General features: G+C 46.3%; 1 protein-coding gene across 1 annotated transcript; it reads left to right on the top strand.

The window, feature by feature from the left end:
- Positions 1 to 1695: 1695 nt before the first annotated feature.
- On the top strand, positions 1696 to 17061 carry LOC136624723 (adenosine receptor A3-like). Its single transcript, XM_066598661.1, has 2 exons — positions 1696 to 2052; positions 15827 to 17061. The coding sequence occupies exons 1-2, from the start codon at positions 1706 to 1708 to the stop codon at positions 16464 to 16466; spliced, it is 987 nt and encodes a 328-aa protein (XP_066454758.1). The 5' UTR covers positions 1696 to 1705; the 3' UTR covers positions 16467 to 17061.
- Positions 17062 to 20071: the final 3010 nt, after the last annotated feature.

Consider the following 20071-nt stretch of genomic DNA (forward strand, 5'->3'; position numbering starts at 1 on the left):
CCTCCCTATAGTGCTCCACCCTGTTTGCCTTCTGATAAATGATCTGTACATAAAATTTCCTATTGCCTATGTTCCCCAACCCCTGCACCTCCTGTACCACCCCCAACCCATTTGTGTCTAACCCAATGTACCTTATATTGTAATTGTTGTATTGTTTTGCATTTATCCATGCCTGAAAGCGCTGCGGAATAAGTTGGCGCTATACAAATAAAGATTATTATTATTATATTGGGTTGAATTGAAGGAGGAAATAAATCTGAAATGATTAATCTTTGATGGATTTTTTAACATGTTCTGTGCTTTGTAGAAATTTTTCTTTTCTGTATCTATGTATGAGCTTGTTTCTGTTATTGCATCTATATAGTAAGCTTGATTCTGGTATTATATTTGTGTAGTATATGTCAGACTAGTTCAGAACTTTATACTCGTCAAGGAGCCCACAATTTTTATACAACCTAGGGCCTTGGTAGCCTTAATCTGCCTTCGAAGGTACCAGTATCCTCACTGGCCCTGAGTTCAAAGAGATCTATACTTTTAGTGCTTCTGTCACTGATCCCTTTACCTGTACCAATGAAAAGCAGAACACAACATGCAATTAACATGAGCTTGACATAAGCAATACAATAGTCTTCTTTAACAGTAAGAGTGTACATACCATAGAGGCAGACCATGCATCTGCTACGGGACCCTTGGAAAAAGGGGACACTAGTTCTGATTGCATCACTCCTTTTACTGCTTGTTAGGAAAAAACATTTGCTGGACCTGCCTCCACAGAAGAATTGCATTGTTAGTAAACAAGGATGCTGGATATTTTGAGATCTACAGGTCGCATTTGCAACAGCCTAAAAGTCGCATATTAGAAAATACTTTCTGACAGTGAAGGTGATCAATGAGTGGAACAGGTTACCACAGGAGGTGGTAAGGTCTCCTTAAATGGGAGTCTTCAAATAGAGGCTGGACAGAAATCTGTCTGGGATGATTTAGTGAATCCCTACACTGAGCAGGGGGTTGCACCCGATGACCCTAGAAGTGCCTTCCAACTCTACCATTCTATGATTCTATGACCCCATTGACTTAAATGAAAATGCAAAGTCAAATGGCTGCATAGTGATTTTTAGTTGCACACCCAAAGTCTCCAGATAGTTGTAGCCTAAGAAGGGTTAGGAGGAACTGAAGGATATGAAGAGTGGAATTGCTGTTTTTCTGTACTTACCATTCCTTTGCTAGCCTTGCCACTCTTGGCTGTAACTACCCCTTTAAATACAAATGTTGCTAGAAAAAGGGAAACATTGGTTTCCGTTAGGGCAACTTCTCTAAAGCTGAGGAGGCACACAAACCAAAAGTTATAAAGTGTGATTTCTCTAAAGCTTTTGCATTCACTACTGCAACTAGCTGGCCACATCTGAGGTGACATCCTGCAGTTTCTTTACATTTCAAAGCACAGCATCGACTTCCTTTGATAAAACAAGGAATGACAGCAGGACTTAGCCTGTGATTCTAATCTATTTGGAGGAACTGTCATCCCTACTGGAGTTTTTTTTTAGTCTTTGGCACAAGAAAACAAAAAGCAAGATTTATTTTTGACAGGTTTGTCCAATGGAACAATAAGCAGCGTTTCTGTGCACTGAACCCTTTTAATTTATTACCCTCTTCTTTGGATGTATACTGGGAAAATTCTTCAGTAACTATTTAGATATCACTGGACATGGCAAATGAAACTGATTTGGAATCCTACAGCAAGGCATACATTGTCGTGGAGACTGTGATTGGAATAACAGCTATTTTGGGCAATATCCTGGTCATCTGGGCAGTGAAGCGAAACCCAAGCCTGCAGAATACAACTTTTTTCTTCATTGTATCACTTGCATTTGCAGACCTTGCAGTAGGCATCCTGGTTATGCCGCTGGCCATTGTAATCAGCCTCGGGAAACATCTGCATTTCTACTCCTGTTTGTTTATGTGCTGTCTACTGATTATTCTGACCAATGCCTCCATCCTATCCCTGCTTGCAATATCCATTGACAGGTACTTGAGAGTTAAAATACCCACAAGGTAAGGAACCTGCTAAACCCTGTAGAAGTTCCATTGTATAATGTTATTACTACTCTTCACAACATTCTATACATTGTTTGTCTATATAGTATTTGCTAGAAAGATGTTTGTTCTGATATGCATTCTACATTACCAATACTGCATAGAGTTGCACAGCTGTTTTCATGTATTTCCTCACAACGGGATATAAAACGCAGCACAACTCCTGTACTAAATGTATAGCAAAGGTCTAAGTCTGCTTTCACACCAGCGTTAGGGTCAGTTCAGGGTTTCTGCCTCTCAGCTCCGTTTTGAAGAAGAAAAACTGAGATAAAACTAAAAAAAATTGAACAATAATTTTTTCCCCATTGCTTTCAATGGGGTTTCAAAAATTTGGAAAGCAAATGGAAAGGCTTCAGTTTACTTCCATTCTGCCTGGTTTCCATTTTTTTTAGATGGAAAAATAGTGCAGTCTGAGCCCTGAACTAAGCAGGCGTGAAAGCATCCTTAGGCTGGCTTCACACGGCCATATCTGTACGCATATTTGCGTGCACAAACTTTTTGCATGTAATACGCAGAGAATAGAACCCATTTATTTAAATGCGTTTGTTCACATTTCCGTACTTTGTGCGTGCATTTCAGTTGCACAAAACAAAAATATAACATGCTTTATTTTTCTGTGTATTTGCGCACATGGAAGCCAATGGGGAGGGTGCGCAAAGGCAAATGAACACACAAGGAGATGCGTGAAGCACTGCGTAATTCTGCTGGAAAAAGTACACATCTGAAACTCATTAGGACAAAATAGCCATTTCAATCGGTGCGTCTTTGTTTGTCACGCGCAAATGAACATGGCTTGCGGGCACAAAAAGTGCAGTAAAATATGACGATGCACGTGCAAAATAGCATTTCTCATTTCGCAAATATGGAGCGCTCAGGCATGCGCACATAAGCATATGCCAATGTGAAGCCAATGTTTATGGTAAAATGGCGCATTTTGCAGCATTATTTTCCCATCCAAAGTGATGGAAACCTGATGGAATGGAAGCTAATGGAAGCCTTTTTGTTTTTTTGAAACACCATTGTAATCAATGTGGAAAGAAACGGATTCCTTTTTTTTAAGTTTATTTTCTGTTTCTCTCCTCCAAAAAGGGAGCAGAGAGATGGAAAACTTGAACTGACCCTAACGCCGGTGTGAAAGCAGCCTTAGGCTGGGTTCACACAGGGCGGATTTGCCACGGAAATTCCATGTGGAATTTCACCGCGGCAAATCTGCATGCGGCCGCTAATCCCGGGATTAGCCAGCCATGTGAACGAGATTTCTCAGAAATCTCATCTACACGGGACGGCAAATCCGCTGCGGCTAAGCCGGCAGAAGCCGTCGCTGCGGCTCGGATTTGCCGACCGCAGCATGTCCATTTTTTTTCCCCCGCTGCTCTCCTCTATGGGAGCGCCGGCCGCAGCGGAAGAGCAATCGGCCGGGCTGCTTCAAAGCCGCCACGGGTTTTGCAGCAGCGGTTCTCCCGGCGGAAATCTTGTGGTTTTTCGCTGCGGCCAAACTGCGAGATTTCCGCCGAGAATCCGCCCTGTGAGAACCCAGCCTTAATGTTACATCCAAAATTGTTTTGAGACTGCTGTTATTCCTAAAGTTCAATTTTAACTCATAACTAACCACTTTCAGAGTATTAGGCTGGGGTCACACAGCACGTATTCCCAGCGGAAATCTTGCTGTCTTGCCGCAGCGAAAGTATGCGAGATTTCCGCCGGGAAAGCACTGCTTCAAAATTGCCACGGGTTTTGGAGTGGCTTGGCCGCAAGCTTTTTCATTGCGGCCGGCACTCCCATAGAAGAGAGCGCGGCCGCAACGGAAAAAAAAAATTTACATGCTGTGGCTGGGCAATCCGCGCCGCAGCGTCAGCTTCCGCCGGCTTTGCCACACTGGATTGGCCTTCGTGTGTGGACAGGATTTTTCACAAATCTCGCCCACATGGCTGGATAATCCCGGGATTAGCGGCCGCATGCAGATTTGCCGCAGCAAAATTCAGGACGGAATTTCTGCGGCAAATTCGCCTTGTATGAACCCAGCCTTAGTGGACAATATGTAATTATTAGAGTTGAGCGAACATACTTTGGCGAGCTTGATGCTCGTTCGAGTATTAGCGTACTCGATGGTGCTCGTTACTCGAACAAGCATCAAATTGCGTTCGACCCCGCCCCAGCTTTTGGCTCCTCCCCGCTGTGACGTGCCTGTTTTGGCCCCTCCCTGTCGCGACGCAGTGCGCGTCATTTGAAAATTTTTGGTCTGGCAGGAAGGGGAAGGGGAAGGAGAAGGAGAAGGAGAGAGAGAGAGAGAGAGGGAGAGAGAGAGAAACAAACACAAACCAAGAAAAAAAAAAAAAAAAAAAGCGAGACCCTGCGTTCCACATACAAAAATGCTCGAGTCTCCCATTGTAGTCAATGGGGTTCATTACTCGAGTAGAGCTCTCGAATTTTACGAAAAGCTCGACTCGAATAACGCGGACCCGAGCATTTGGGTGCTCGCTCATCTCTAGTAATTATGTGATCTGCAAGAATATATCTGTTTCCAGCTGGTACTGTCTTGAATTTGAGAACAAGAGTGACCGTATAAAAACACAGCAGATTTGTTGCAAGAATGGGTGTGTTTTTGTTAAGTTTTGCAGCCGTGAAATTCACGGTCGCAAAACATGATGAAACAAAACAATTGATTTCAATGGTTTCATATTGACTATCAGGAATTGCCCTTTCTTTCTTGCACTTAGTTTTTCTACATGCAAGAAAGATAGGGCAGGACTCATCTTCCCGCTTCCTCATGCACAACAGCATGGAGTTTAAATAGTCAAAAATAAAAACCCCGGTTCATGCACTAATACGCTTCGTAGTGGAGAGCATATTAGCACATGCACCCATGTGTTTAAGCCCTGAGAATCAGTCCCATTTTTTCTTTCTACCTATAGCTTTATGAAGCAGCTTAGCACAGCCGTATGCCTGTCTGGGTTAAGTGGGAGTGGGAACGCCTCTCATTTATCAGAATGTTTTTTTTTATTGGTGGTACAGATACGGAATATGGACCATCCCTCCATTCCTATGCAAAAAGCATCCTAACACAACCACACAATGACATGAATTGGGACATAATATATACAAAATGTATTCTATAAGCCCTACATCTCAATACAGGTGTCCTACATTGAAATAACAATAGCGTACTAGAATAGTAAGGCGACACAATAATATGGCGCACAGGCCTCTGGGGGCCATGGTACATACACTTCAATTTCGAATTGTGGCCCCTATAGAAGAAGACTCATTTAGAGCAGCGTGTGATGAGCAGAAATATGCTTTCTGAGTCTCTCTAAGTTCCACTGGACCACTGCTATGATTGAAGTAGGAAAAGTGTACTTGTACTTATAGTAGCCTCTTTCTGCTACTATACATGCATGGAGCCATTCGACAATACAATCCTGGGCTGATGCTATCACTGTGGAATTGTAGTAATTGTAGGGATGAAACTGAAAGGGAGAAGATAAATTAGATATTAGAAAAAAACTTTCTGACAGTGAGAGTAATCAATGAGTGGAACAGGTTACCACGGGAGGTGGTGAGTTCTCCTTCAATGGAAGTCTTCAAACAAAGGCTGGAAAATACTGTATCTGTCTGGGATGATTTAGTGAATCCTGCACTGAGCAGGGGGTTGGACCCGATGACCCTGGAGGTCCCTTCCAACTCTACCATTCTATGGTTTTATGTATTAGTGAAGTGAAGATGCAATATAAATTACTAGTAAAAGCACAACCCAATCAGAAGAGAATGCTAAATTCAGCGTAAATGTGTGGGTTGGAATTTGGCACACTCACTTTGTTGGACTTGTGTTAATTCCAGCGACTCTCAACGTGGATCGCTACCTGAATCTTCTACAGATGACATTGGATGACTTCCTGGATGATCTGCATCTATAGTACCAGAAGGAGGCTACTTTGAGTATACTTTCCATAACTTCAGTCATAAAAGCAGTCCCTTGAGACTTAGAGACGTGGAAAGCAGATTTCTGCTTCTCACATGCTGCTCTTCAACTTTGCAGTTGGGTTTTACTCTCCATCTCTTACAGGGGCTACAACACAAAATTGAAATTGATGTTCCATGGCCCCCAGTGGTCCATAGGCCATACCATCATGTAGTGCATCCATGCCTCCCTTTTCAAGCATGCTATTGTTATTTCAATATAGGACCCCAGTGTTTAGATATAGCACTGGATCAGTTTATTTAACTACACCTTGTATATACAGTATGTATGTCAATGAAATATGCTGCCCATATGTCAACCTGTATATCAATAAGAAGAATTATTTAATAACCCCAAAAGAAAAGGAAAAAAAATGTAAAGCATGTGCTTATATGGTGAGAATACCAATTTATATAATACCAACTATATATAACTAAACCTGCCATAAACAAAATGTATTATTAATAAGGTGCATAGAAGTTCTGTTACAATCACAGAATACAAGAAAAATGCCCATGCATGAACTAATAAGCTTCCCTATAGACCTCTATGTGTCGTCTCCAGCTGCCAGAAGGAGCCGAATATCAGCAAAGGTAGTCGAAGGGACACATCGCTTGGATGAACACTGCAGCCCTCTTTTTCTAGCAATCAGCGGGGGTCTCAGCAGCGGGACTCCATTAAACTTTTTTCAAAAGTTAGTGAAAAGTGCAGCTACTAGAGATGAGCGAACACCAAAATGTTCGGGTGTTCGTTATTCGTAACGAACTTCCCGTGATGCTCGAGGGTTCGTTTCGAACAACGAACCCCATTGAAGTCAATGGGCGACCAGAACATTTTTGTATTTCGCCGATGCTCGCTAAGGTTTTCATGTGTGAAAATCTGGGCAATTCAGGAAAGTGATGGGAATGACACAGTGACGGATAGGGCAGGCGAGGGGCTACATGTTGGGCTGCATCTCAAGTTCACAGGTCCCACTATTAAGCCACAATACCGGCAAGAGTGGGCCCCCCCCCCTCCCAACAACTTTTACTTCTGAAAAGCCCTCATTAGCATGGCATACCTTTGCTAAGCACCACACTACCTCCAACAAAGCACAATCACTGCCTGCATGACACTCCACTGCCACTTCTCCTGGGTTACATGCTGACCAACCGCCCCCCCTCCCCCCCACAGCGCACACCAAAGTGTCCCTGGGCAGCCTTCAGCTGCCCTCATGCCACACCACGCTCATGTCTATTTAGAAGTGCGTCTGCCATGACGAGGGACCGCAGGCACACACTGCAGAGGTTGGCACGGCTAGGCAGCGACCCTCTTTAAAAGTGGCGGAGCGATAGCCCACAATGCTGTACAGAAGCAATGAGAAATAGAATCCTGTGCCACCGCCATCAGGAGCTGCACACGTGGGCATAGCAATGGGGAACCTATGTGCCACACACTATTCATTCTGTCAAGGTGTCTGCATGCCCCAGTCAGACCGGGCTTTTTAATTCATAGACACAGGCAGGTACAACTCCCTATTGTGAAGTCCCTGTCGACCCACAGCATGGGTGGCTCCCTGGAACCCACCGGCGGTACACAGAAATATCCCATTGCATTGCCCAACACAGCTGAGGTAGTAATGTCGTGCTTAATGCAGGTGGGCTTCGGCCCACACTGCATGCCCCAGTCAGACTGGGGTTCTTTAGAAGTGTACAGATGTAGTAAAAACTCCGTGTGCACCTACAGCATGGGTGGGTGCCAGGAAGCCACCGGCGGTACATAGAAATATCCCATTGCATTGCCCAACACAGCTGAGGTAGTAATGTTGTGCTTAACCCTTTCCAATCCAATTTGTATATGGTTTTCCTAGGGGGCTTACTCTTTTTCTGCCGTTATACAACGGCGCTATATGCTGGCTAAAGCCAGTACTGCATGAGCTGACACGTAGGATAGGCTCCGACAGCAGAGAGGCTGGCAATATACAGTAAGAGAACCCCGACGGACGTCTACCAACAACGGAGCTGTACAGCCTTAAAACCCTAATGTCTTCACAGGTCACACAGTGGACTGGAAAGGGTTAATGCAGGTGGGTTTCGGCCCACACTGCATGCCCCAGTCAGACTGGGTTTCTTTATAAGTGGAAACAGATGCATTTATAATTCCCTGTGGACCCACTGCCTGGGTGGGTGCCAGGAAGCCAGCGGCGGTACACAGAAATATCCCATTGCATTGCCCAACACAGCTGAGGTAGTAATGTCGTGCGTAATACAGGTGGGCTTCGGCCCACACTGCATGCCCCAGTCAGACTGGGGTTCTTTAGAAGTGTACAGATGTATTAAAAACTCCGTGTGCACCTACAGCATGGGTGGCTCCCTGGAACCCACCGGCGGTACATAAAAATATCCCATTGCATTGCCCAACACAGCTGAGGTAACGTCAGCTGTAATGCAGGTGGGCTAAAAATTAATTTGATTACACTGTAGGCGAGGGCCCACAAAAATTGCTGTATCAACAGTACTAATGTACATCCAAAAAATTGGCCATGGCCAGCCAAGAGGGCAGGTGAAACCCATTAATCGCTTTGGTTAATGTGGCTTAAGTGGTAACTAGGCCTGGAGGCAGCCCAGTGTAACGAAAAATTGGTTCAAGTTAAAGTTCCAATGCTTTTAAGCGCATTGAAACTTATAAAAATTGTTCAGAAAAATTATTTGACTGAGCCTTGTGGCCCTAAGAAAAATTGCCCGTTCAGCGTGATTACGTGAGGTTTCAGGAGGAGGAGCAGGAGGAGGAGGAGGAATATTAGACACAGATTGATGAAGCAGAAATGTCCCCGTTTTGGATGGTGAGAGAGAACGTAGCTTCCATCCGCGGGTGCAGCCTACGTATTGCTTACGTATCGCTGCTGTCCGCTGGTGGAGAACAGAAGTCTGGGGAAATCCAGCCTTTGTTCATCTTGATGAGTGTAAGCCTGTCGGCACTGTCGGTTGACAAGCGGCTACGCTTATCTGTGATGATTCCCCCAGCCGCACTAAACACCCTTTCCGACAAGACGCTAGCCGCAGGACAAGCAAGCACCTCCAGGGCATACAGGGCTAGTTCAGGCCACGTGTCCAGCTTCGACACCCAGTAGTTGTAGGGGGCAGAGGCGTCACCAAGGATGGTCGTGCGATCCGCTACGTACTCCCTCACCATCCTTTTACAGTGCTCCCGCCAACTCAGCCGTGACTGGGGAGCGGTGACACAGTCTTGGTGGGGAGCCATAAAGCTGGCCAGGCCCTTAAAGACTGTTGCACTGCCTGGGATGTACATGCTGCTCGATCTACGCACATCCCCTGCTACCTTGCCCTCGGTACTGCGCCTTCTGCCACTAGCGCTGCCGGCTGGGAATTTTACCATCAGCTTGTCCGCAAGGGTCCTGTGGTATAGCAACACTCTCGAACCCCTTTCCTCTTCGGGAATCAGAGTGGGCAGGTTCTCCTTATACCGTGGATCGAGCAGTGTGTACACCCAGTAATCCGTCGTGGCCAGAATGCGTGCAACGCGAGGGTCACGAGAAAGGCATCCTAACATGAAGTCAGCCATGTGTGCCAGGGTACCTGTACGCAACACATGGCTGTCCTCACTAGGAAGATCACTTTCAGGATCCTCCTCCTCCTCCTCCTCCTCCTCCTCCTCAGGCCATACACGCTGAAAGGATGACAGGCAATCAGCCGGTGTACCGTCAGCAGCGGCCCAAGCTGTCTCTTCCCCCTCCTCCTCATCCTCCTCATGCTCCTCCTCCTCCTCCTGTACGCGCTGAGAAATAGACAGGAGGGTGCCCTGACTATCCAGCGGCATACTGTCTTCCCCCGCCCCCGTTTCCGAGCGCAAAGCAGCTGCCTTTATGGTTTGCAGGGAATTTCTCAAGATGCATAGCAGAGGAATGGTGACGCTAATGATTGTAGCATCGCCGCTCACCACCTGGGTAGACTCCTCAAAATTACCAAGGACATGGCAGATGTCTGCCAACCAGGCCCACTCTTCTGAAAGGAATTGAGGAGGCTGACTCCCACTGCGCCGCCCATGTTGGAGTTGGTATTCGACTATAGCTCTCCGTTGTTCATAGAGCCTGGCCAACATGTGGAGCGTAGAGTTCCACCGTGTGGGCACGTCGCACAGCAGTCGGTGCACTGGCAGATTAAACCGATGTTGCAGGGTCCGCAGGGTGGCAGCGTCCGTCTTGGACTTGCGGAAATGTGCGCTGAGCCGGCGCACCTTTCCGAGCAGGTCTGACAAGCGTGGGTAGCTTTTCAGAAAGCGCTGAACCACCAAATTAAAGACGTGGGCCAGGCATGGCACGTGCGTGAGTCTGCCGAGCTGCAGAGCCGCCACCAGGTTACGGCCGTTGTCACACACGACCATGCCCGGTTGGAGGCTGAGCGGCGAAAGCCAGCGGTCGGTCTGCTCTGTCAGACCCTGCAGCAGTTCGTGGGCCGTGTGCCTCTTCTCTCCTAAGCTGAGTAGTTTCAGCATTGCCTGCTGGCGCTTGCCCACCGCTGTGCTACCACCCCACGCGACACCGACTGGTGGCGACGTGCTGCTGCTGACACATCTTGATTGCGAGACAGAGGTTGCGTAGGAGGAGGAGGAGGGTGGTTTAGTGGAGGAAGCATACACCGCCGCAGATACCAGCACCGAGCTGGGGCCCGCAATTCTGGGGGGGGGTAGGACGTGAGCGGTCCCAGGCTCTGACTCGGTCCCAGCCTCCACTAAATTCACCCAATGTGCCGTCTGGGAGATGTAGTGGCCCTGCCCGCCTGTGCTTGTCCACGTGTCCGTAGTTAAGTGGACCGTGGCAGTAACCGCGTTGGTGAGGGCGCGTACAATGTTGCGGGAGACGTGGTCGTGCAGGGCTGGGACGGCACATCGGGAAAAGTAGTGGCGACTGGGAACTGAGTAGCGCGGGGCCGCCGCCTCCATGATACTTTTGAAGGACTCCGTTTCCACAACCCTATACGGCAGCATCTCAAGGCTGATGAATTTTGCGATGCGGACGGTTAACGTTTGAGCGTGCGGGTGCGTGGCGGCGTACTTGCGCTTGCGCTCCAACAGTTGCGCTAGCGACGGCTGGACTGTGCGGTGCGAGACATTGGTGGATGGGGCCGAGGACAGCGGAGGTGAGGGTGTGGGTGCAGGCCATGAGACGGTCGTGCCTGTGTCCTGAGAGGGGGGTTGCATCTCAGTGGCAGGTTGGGGCACAGGGGGAGAGGCAGGGGTGCAAACCGGAGGCGGTGAACGGCCTTCGTCCCACCTTGTGGGGTGCTTGGCCATCATATGCCTGCGCATGGTGGTGGTGGTGAGGCTGTTGGTGTTGGCTCCCCGGCTGAGCTTTGCGCAACAAAGGTTGCACACCACTGTTCGTCGGTCGTCAGGCGTCTCTGTGAAAAACTGCCAGACCTTAGAGCACCTTGGCCTCTGCAGGGTGGCATGGCGCGAGGGGGCGCTTTGGGAAACACTTGGTGGATTATTCGGTCTGGCCCTGCCTCTACCCCTGGCCCTGGCCACCGCACTGCCTCTTGCAACCTGCCCTGCTGATGCCCTTGACTCCCCCTCTGAAGACCTGTCCTCCTGAGTAAGCGTTGCACACCAGGTGGGGTCAGTCACCTCATCGTCCTGCTGCTCTTCCTCCGAATCCTCTGTGCGCTGCTCCCTCGGACTTACTGCCCTTACTACTACCTCACTGCAAGACAACTGTGTCTGATCGTCATCGTCCTCCTCACCCACAGAAAGTTGTTGAGACAGTTGGCGGAAGTCCCCAGCCTCATCCCCCGGACCCCGGGAACTTTCGAATGGTTGGGCATCAGTGACTATAAACTCCTCTGGTGGGAGAGGAACCGCTGCTGCCCAATCTGAGCAGGGGCCCGAGAACAGTTCCTGGGAGTGTTCCCGCTCCTGAGCAGGTGTCATTGTAGTGGAGTGAGGAGGCTGGGAGGAAGGAGGAGCAGCAGACAGAGGATTCGGATTTGCAGCAGTGGACGGCGCAGAACTGCGTGTTGACGATAGGTTGCTCGAAGCACTTTCTGCCATCCAGGACAGGACCTGCTCACACTGCTCATTTTCTAATAACCGTCTCCCGCGTGGACCCATTAATTGGGCGATGAATGTGGGGACGCCAGAAACGTGCCTCTCTCCTAATCGCGCAGCAGTCGGCTGCGACACACCGGGATCAGGAGCTCGGCCTGTGCCCACACCCTGACTTGGCCCTCCGCGTCCTCGGCCGCGTCCACGTCCTCTAGGCCTACCCCTACCCCTCAGCATGCTGTATTACCAGTGATTTGATTTCACAGGCAGGAAATAAATTGGCGCAAGACTGCAGGCCAAATATAATTTTTTCCCTTTTTGGAAAACGAAAGGCCCCACTGCCTCTAGTGAATGAATAATCTAAGTTTAATAACTGTGCTGTGTCCCTGCTAATGTGTCACAGAACGTGAGGGTAGCAGAGTTATTATAACTCTGGCAGAGCAGGTATTTTTTTCCCAATTAAGGAAAGCAAATGGCGAAGCCAGCAGTAAAGCGTAGCTGGGTGCGTATGATTTAGCAATGTTTTTCCCGCAGCTCACACGTGTCCACAGGCGTTAGGACGGACAGAGGCTGGACAAATAGATTTGTTTTCAGTTTTTTTCCACCAAAAGGCAGCACTGCGTATATTCAATGAACATGAGAAGTTTAATAACTGTGCTGTGTCCCTGCTTATGTGTCACAGAACGTGAGGGTAGCAGAGTTATTATAACTCTGGCAGAGCAGGTATTTTTTTCCCAATTAAGGAAAGCAAATGGCGAAGCCAGCAGTAAAGCGTAGCTGGGTGCGTATGATTTAGCAATGTTTTTCACGCAGCTCACACGTGTCCACAGGCGTTAGGACGGACAGAGGCTGGACAAATAGATTTGTTTTCAGTTTTTTTCCACCAAAAGGCAGCACTGCGTATATTCAATGAACATGAGAAGTTTAATAACTGTGCTGTGTCCCTGCTTATGTGTCACAGAACGTGAGGGTAGCAGAGTTATTATAACTCTGGCAGAGCAGGTATTTTTTTCCCAATTAAGGAAAGCAAATGGCGAAGCCAGCAGTAAAGCGTAGCTGGGTGCGTATGATTTAGCAATGTTTTTCACGCAGCTCACACGTGTCCACAGGCGTTAGGACGGACAGAGGCTGGACAAATAGATTTGTTTTCAGTTTTTTTCCACCAAAAGGCAGCACTGCGTATATTCAATGAACATGAGAAGTTTAATAACTGTGCTGTGTCCCTGCTTATGTGTCACAGAACGTGAGGGTAGCAGAGTTATTATAACTCTGGCAGAGCAGGTATTTTTTTCCCAATTAAGGAAAGCAAATGGCGAAGCCAGCAGTAAAGCGTAGCTGGGTGCGTATGATTTAGCAATGTTTTTCCCGCAGCTCACACGTGTCCACAGGCATTAGGACGGACAGAGGCTGGACAAATAGATTTGTTTTCAGTTTTTTTCCACCAAAAGGCAGCACTGCGTATATTCAATGAACATGAGAAGTTTAATAACTGTGCTGTGTCCCTGCTTATGTGTCACAGAACGTGAGGGTAGCAGAGTTATTATAACTCTGGCAGAGCAGGTATTTTTTTTCCCAATTAAGGAAAGCAAATGGCGAAGCCAGCAGTAAAGCGTAGCTGGGTGCGTATGATTTAGCAATGTTTTTCACGCAGCTCACACGTGTCCACAGGCGTTAGGACGGACAGAGGCTGGACAAATAGATTTGTTTTCAGTTTTTTTCCACCAAAAGGCAGCACTGCGTATATTCAATGAACATGAGAAGTTTAATAACTGTGCTGTGTCCCTGCTTATGTGTCACAGAACGTGAGGGTAGCAGAGTTATTATAACTCTGGCAGAGCAGGTATTTTTTTTCCCAATTAAGGAAAGCAAATGGCGAAGCCAGCAGTAAAGCGTAGCTGGGTGCGTATGATTTAGCAATGTTTTTCACGCAGCTCACACGTGTCCACCGCCCGTAAGGACGGACAGAGGCTGGACAAATAGATTTGTTTCCACTTGTTTTTCCACCAAAAGGCAGCACTGCGTATATTCTATGAATAATAACTGTGTTGTGGCCCTGCCTATACAATTCTTTCCCTGCAGTATCAATGGAGGGTGGAATGCTCTGCAGAGGCGATTTTGAGAAGCCCAAAAAAAATGCAGCACAGCTAACAGCAGCCTGGACAGTACTGCACACGGATAAATATGGCCCTAGAAAGGACGGTTGAGGTTCTTGAAGGCTACACTCACTCCTAACACTCTCCCTGCCTATGCAGCACTTCTGTCCCTAATGCCAGGTGCAACGCTCTGCAGAGCCGATTTTGAGAAAAAAAAATGCCACTGCTAACAGCAGCCAACACACAGCTATCAGTGGCCCTAATAAGGACCTTTGGGGGGTCTTGAAGCCTACACTAACTACCAATTCTTTCCCTACAGCAGCTCCGGTATAAACAGCACTGTCCCTCATCTAACTCACAATGCATCTGAGGCGAGCCGCGGGAGGGGCCGACTTTTATATTAGGCGAACACCTGATCTCGCCAGCCACTCACAGCAGGGGGGTGGTATAGGGCTTAAACGTTGCAGGGGGAAGTTGTAATGCCTTCCCTGTCTTTCAATTGGCCAGAAAAGCGCGCTAACGTCTCAGGGAAGGAAGTGAAAGTAACCAGAACACCGCATGGTGTTCGTTACGAATAACGAACATCCCGAACACCCTAATATTCGCACGAATATCAAGCTCGGACGAACGCGTTCGCTCATCTCTAGCAGCTACTCCTTAAATGCATATATTTTGGGCTGAAAATTATTTTTGCAATAGAGTTTTAATTTAAAAAATTGCAAATTGTTTGTCTTCTGCAGCTTCTACATATCTCTGTATACAGACACTGCAGTCTAAGTCTCATAGGAGATCTGTCAGGATGCTGGACTGACACATGATTGTGATGTCACTCAGGTCCTTTAGCCCTTCAGGAAGCAAGAGATAACCGTCCTCAAAGAGGGTTTTACTGGGTAAATGTTTGGGGGAAGAATTTCCCATGTAAGCACTTCTTCCAAGTAAATCAGCATGGCTGTATCTTTTAATCCTCTGGTTGCAAATACCAGACCCTCTGCATGCGTAACTACCTTTCCTTAGAAACTAAATACGCTTGTCTAAACATAAAATAATCAATGATTTTGCTCAACGTTGAAGTCTTGATGTTTTGTAAATGACATCCTGTTGTTGTGAAACCATCTTGACTGATACGATCTTGTTTCTTCTGAATTCTATACAGGGTACTTGTATGACCCCATAGGGTTCGGACGCAGTGTATGATATAGCATTGTACAGCCACCCACAGAGCCTTTATCTTTAGGGCTCTCCCACATGAGCATATGCTATGGCGTATCAGGCGGTACCATTTTCAACGTTGACTTTTTACTGTGCCTCTAACGCACAGTGTTTGTGAGAAATAGCATTTGTTTCCCTACGTGTGCACACCTATTTGACTTTTAATGAGGGCAGCTTCAGTTACAAAATGGTTAATGGGGATTATTAATTACAGATACTTACAAAATAGCAAGTTAAAACTAAAAAGTGGGAAAAGGCAATAATGACTTGTGTTGTTGTTGTTAGCCGTTTAGTCGTTCACGATCCTCGGTGACCCTAAAGGCGAGCTCCCTCCATATTTTTTGGTTTTGCACCGCTTCCTTCAGTTGTCTGATATCCATGCCCCCATTAACTTTGACTCATACCAAAGATTAATATCAGTTTTGTCTTACAGGTATAAATCTGTGATCACCCCGAGAAGGATCTGCATATCAATCTGGTGTGTGTGGATATTATCACTCATAGTTGGGTTGGTGCCAATGTTTGGATGGAACAATGGATCTAAATTAAAGGGTGAAGAGAAAAACTACATGAAGTGTGAATTCGAAAGTGTTATGAGGATGGATTACATGGTTTATTTCAATACTTTCGGATGGGTTTTTCTACCCTTGCTGATTATGCTAGCTTTATATATCGAGATTTTCTATCTGATCCGGAAACATTTAGCAAAAGGTCCATCCAATATCCAAGGCAAAGGAATGTTTTATGGCAAAGAGTACAAGACGGCAAAATCTCTATCCCTTGTTTTGTTGCTGTTTACGCTTAGCTGGTTGCCCTTGTCCATTCTTAATTGCCTTATCCTATTTAGGCCATCGATAAAAGACTCCAGTGTGTTCCTGCCAGCCATTCTTATTGCTATATTACTGTCTCATGCCAATTCTGCAATGAACCCTATCATCTATGCATTCAAAATAAAAAAATTTAAAGAAACGTATATTCAGATCATAAAAACATTCATCCTGCACAGAGTCATGTTAACTGACAGTTCAAGTGGTGAGCATACGCTGGATGATATATCTCAAGAAGGAATTTAGCACAGTCCAGAAACAAGGCAAATTATAATAAACTAACAAAATGGATAGAACTTCCAAGAACCACAGGATATTCTATACAACAAACTAGAACGAAATGTTAAAAAAAAAATGAAATTAAAGAAAAGGAAGTGATACAAAATGTTAACACTTTTATTGAATATGCAATAATAACACATTGTATGATTAATGCTGTAATAGGATGCCGGGATGAGATGAATGTTCACTTGATGAACATGTAGGAACCATAAGGCAAATGTAATTGTTGAAAGGTGCTCTGAAAGTTTAGCAAATACGTGCAAACAGGAAATCAATATTTGTTATTGCTTTAATTTATGTAAAATAAACAATGTAGCGACTTTGGAGATCTTGATGAAACATCATTGTGTTGGCTCCACATCAACCATGCTGACCAGTCTCCACGCTCATTGCAGTCATACTACCATTCCAACTTCTTACCTACATAACAAATGGCCAATGTTAATTTACAGAACTAAGGCCTCTCTCATACGGGCACTTTTTACTGCGGCATTTTGGACGCTTCGTTAATCATGATATAACGCTCCCATTGACATCAATGGGGCCTCACAGACACACGTTCAATCGTGGCGCCGCGATTTTTGAGTGATGTCTGCTCTATCTTTGGCCATTTAGCACACCTAATCACCCATAACAATGATGGGGTATGCTAAAACATGCTGTGGGCCACAGGGAGCTGCGTCCGAAAGTAAAATTGTGGCAAAGCGATCAACGTGCTCCCGGCAGTGCCATGTTAGAGTAGACAAGCCAGCCTACTTAGTCCCAGCTGTTTTTAATTTTCCGTGCGAAATCACGCATTTTAGGGACCTTTGGTGCCAAATTGCGCACCAAAAGGGAGTGCGTTGTGCTTTTTTTTAGCACACACGAAATGCTTGCTGAAAAAAACACTGTATGAAGGAACCCATTTAAATCAATGGGTTCTATTCTCTGCGCAATCCGCATGCAGATTTTGCAGCCACAAATACGCACAGAAATGCGCCCATGTGCGGGAGCCCTTAGTTGCTGAAAGTACTGCTGGCTGTAGCTGGATCTGTTGTTTGATGCTGGGGAGTTAGGGTGGTTTCACATCTGCGTTGGGGATTCCGCTTTTCTGCTCCGCTCTTTGGATGGAACCGAACAGCGCCGAAGGTATGGCATTGACTATAATGGGGTCTGTTAGAATTACGCTCAGCTGCCTAGTCTTTTGGATGGAAGAAAAAGCGCTACATGCAGGGCTTTCTCTTTGGGTATTTTGAGCTGGACCTGTGATGGGACTTCCAGCCGGAGGTTCCTACACAGATGTGAAACTGGACTAAGTTAAAGTTTAAAGCTTGCTTTTCATTTAGCTATTAAGCTTGTCAACATCTGAGGAAGCTCACTTTTATCTTTATCTGCTGGTTAACACAGTACAAACATATTTCCTTTTAGGAAGTAATGACATTCTTTAACCGTTTAGTTATACACATTCAACTATTTATGTCCTAACTGTACATACCCCGTGCACTTAGGACATAAATAGCCATCTACAGCACATGGTGTGTATAGAGTGGGCTCAGGAGTCAAACCCACTTCATACATGGCAGGTATCAGCTGCAACAGCCACAATCAGAGAGAACTTTGATCGAGACTGTTAACCCTGTAAATGCCGCTATCAGTTCTGACAGCGGCATTTAAATGTCCCGAACACCCCCTCCCACATGATAAGATCACAGGGCTGTTATCTGGGTATCATCACAGCCCAGGGACTTCTGAAAGCCTCCAGGGCTGTCATGCCTATAGCATGTGGTAAGTCTTTAATAGGCGGCCAGTTAAAATACAGTATAATGCAAGACCATAGCAGATTACAACTCTGTTTTTTTTACATTTATGTAATTTAAATGGGTTTTCCTGGGCAATATTATTGACTCATTCTTAGAATAGATCACCAACAGCAGATCGTCGAGGTACCACTAATTAGGATCAACTGATGAGAAGGAACCTCCAGATTGTTCAGAAGGTCATCTGTATGGCAGTGGTCCGAGTCATTCTGCTCTGATCAATTTGGCGGTCTGTAGCATCTGCTGATCGCTGGGGGGCCCAGGTGAAGGAACCCCACCGAACTGCTGTTAATGTCCTAGATACGTAGATATGAAAGAAATGACCATCGTTATTACGTATTGTAAAATTTTATATTGTTCTTCTTTGGGGGATTTACTGATGTACTTTAAAAAAAAGATTCTCTTTAAGCCTAAATTAACTTTTTCTCACTAAAACTTTCAGTTAGAGCAGGTCACCCCTAAGAGTACTCTCCCGTCATCTTCATGTTGTGCTACAATTTGTTGGCAAAGCAGATACAATGGTGCATTAGTGCCACCATGGAACCTTGCCTTGGACCATTTGTCACAAAGATTTGCTTTTGGTTGGGAAACCAACAAACCATGTGCAACTATTCAAAATAGTTAGAAAATGACTTTCCTTTAATGCCAGCTATAGCGTCATCATGAAACCAATCAGAAGGCAGTGTGCCTTAATGATATCACCAAATGTGTCTTCCATCTTTCATTTAGGCAGCACTTTTATTGGATGCCTGGTTCACATGCCCAGTGGTCATCTGTGAGATCTCCAATAAACTTTTGAGATGAGACCAGAATGTAAACAACCTCAACACAACATGACCGAGCAGCCACAAGAACTAGGTCAAGGTCCTGCAGGTGGGCCATGAAGCCCAATAGGGGTGACCCTAGTTTCATGGTACTCCCATGACTTGCAGGGGCATTCATCCTTGTCCATCTCCTCCTTAACCCCCACCCCCTTTTCTTACTCTATCTCCCCCTACCACCTTTCAACACCCTCCACGTGGACACCGATATCTGTATATGACAAAACCCAGCCTCCATACAGCACAGTACATGGGAAATGCCACGATGCTATGCTAAAATGCATATGTCAAGGGGAGTGCAGCCACACCAAGGAAGAGCATCTTACACATCTACCTTCCCTGCACACGTGATAAACCTGGTAGCCCAACGTTTCCTAAGTAGGTACCCAGGTTTACCCCCATCCATCAGCTGATCATCTGGCCAGCTGTCAGTGCAGTGGGCTGGACAGTGTAGTCAGCAGTCAGCACAAGAAGTGCAAGTACTTCAGTCCTGTTGAAATCAATGGGAGAGCCATGCTAGTATTCCACTTACTGCTTCTCTCCTGGCCAGGATGTCATACCCAGAACTGAACAGATTAGGAGCAGGAAGTAGCATAGCAGCACAGCTCTCTCAATGACTTTAATGGGAGGGAATCTGGCGCCCGCACTTCTCCGCTTGTCTGCTGATGATAACGTCCGGCCTGCTACACTGAACAGCGGGCTAGACGAACAGCTGTTGGATGGGGGTGCCAAGCAACAGACCCCTGTCTTTCAACTACTGATGACCTGTCCAGAGGATAGGTCATCTGTGGAAAAGAGGTCAGACAACTCTTTTATTCACATATGAATGAACATAGATTTATATCAAAGGTCACACTGTGACCTCAAGGTCATGTTGCTGATGGCTGCTTCTGCCATGTTTCCTCTTGCTCCTACTCACCCCCGCCCCCTTAAAACAAAAATATATCAAATT

Source organism: Eleutherodactylus coqui, chromosome 4, assembly GCF_035609145.1.
Source record: "Eleutherodactylus coqui strain aEleCoq1 chromosome 4, aEleCoq1.hap1, whole genome shotgun sequence".
Lineage (NCBI taxonomy): Eukaryota > Metazoa > Chordata > Amphibia > Anura > Eleutherodactylidae > Eleutherodactylus > Eleutherodactylus coqui.

Coding starts and splice junctions, on each gene's coding strand:
- LOC136624723 (XM_066598661.1), top strand. CDS start 1,706: ATGGCAAATGAAACTGATTTGGAATCCTACAGCAAGGCATACATTGTC. Junction 2,053..15,826: donor AGAGTTAAAATACCCACAAG/GTAAGGAACCTG, acceptor TTTGTCTTACAG/GTATAAATCTGTGATCACCC.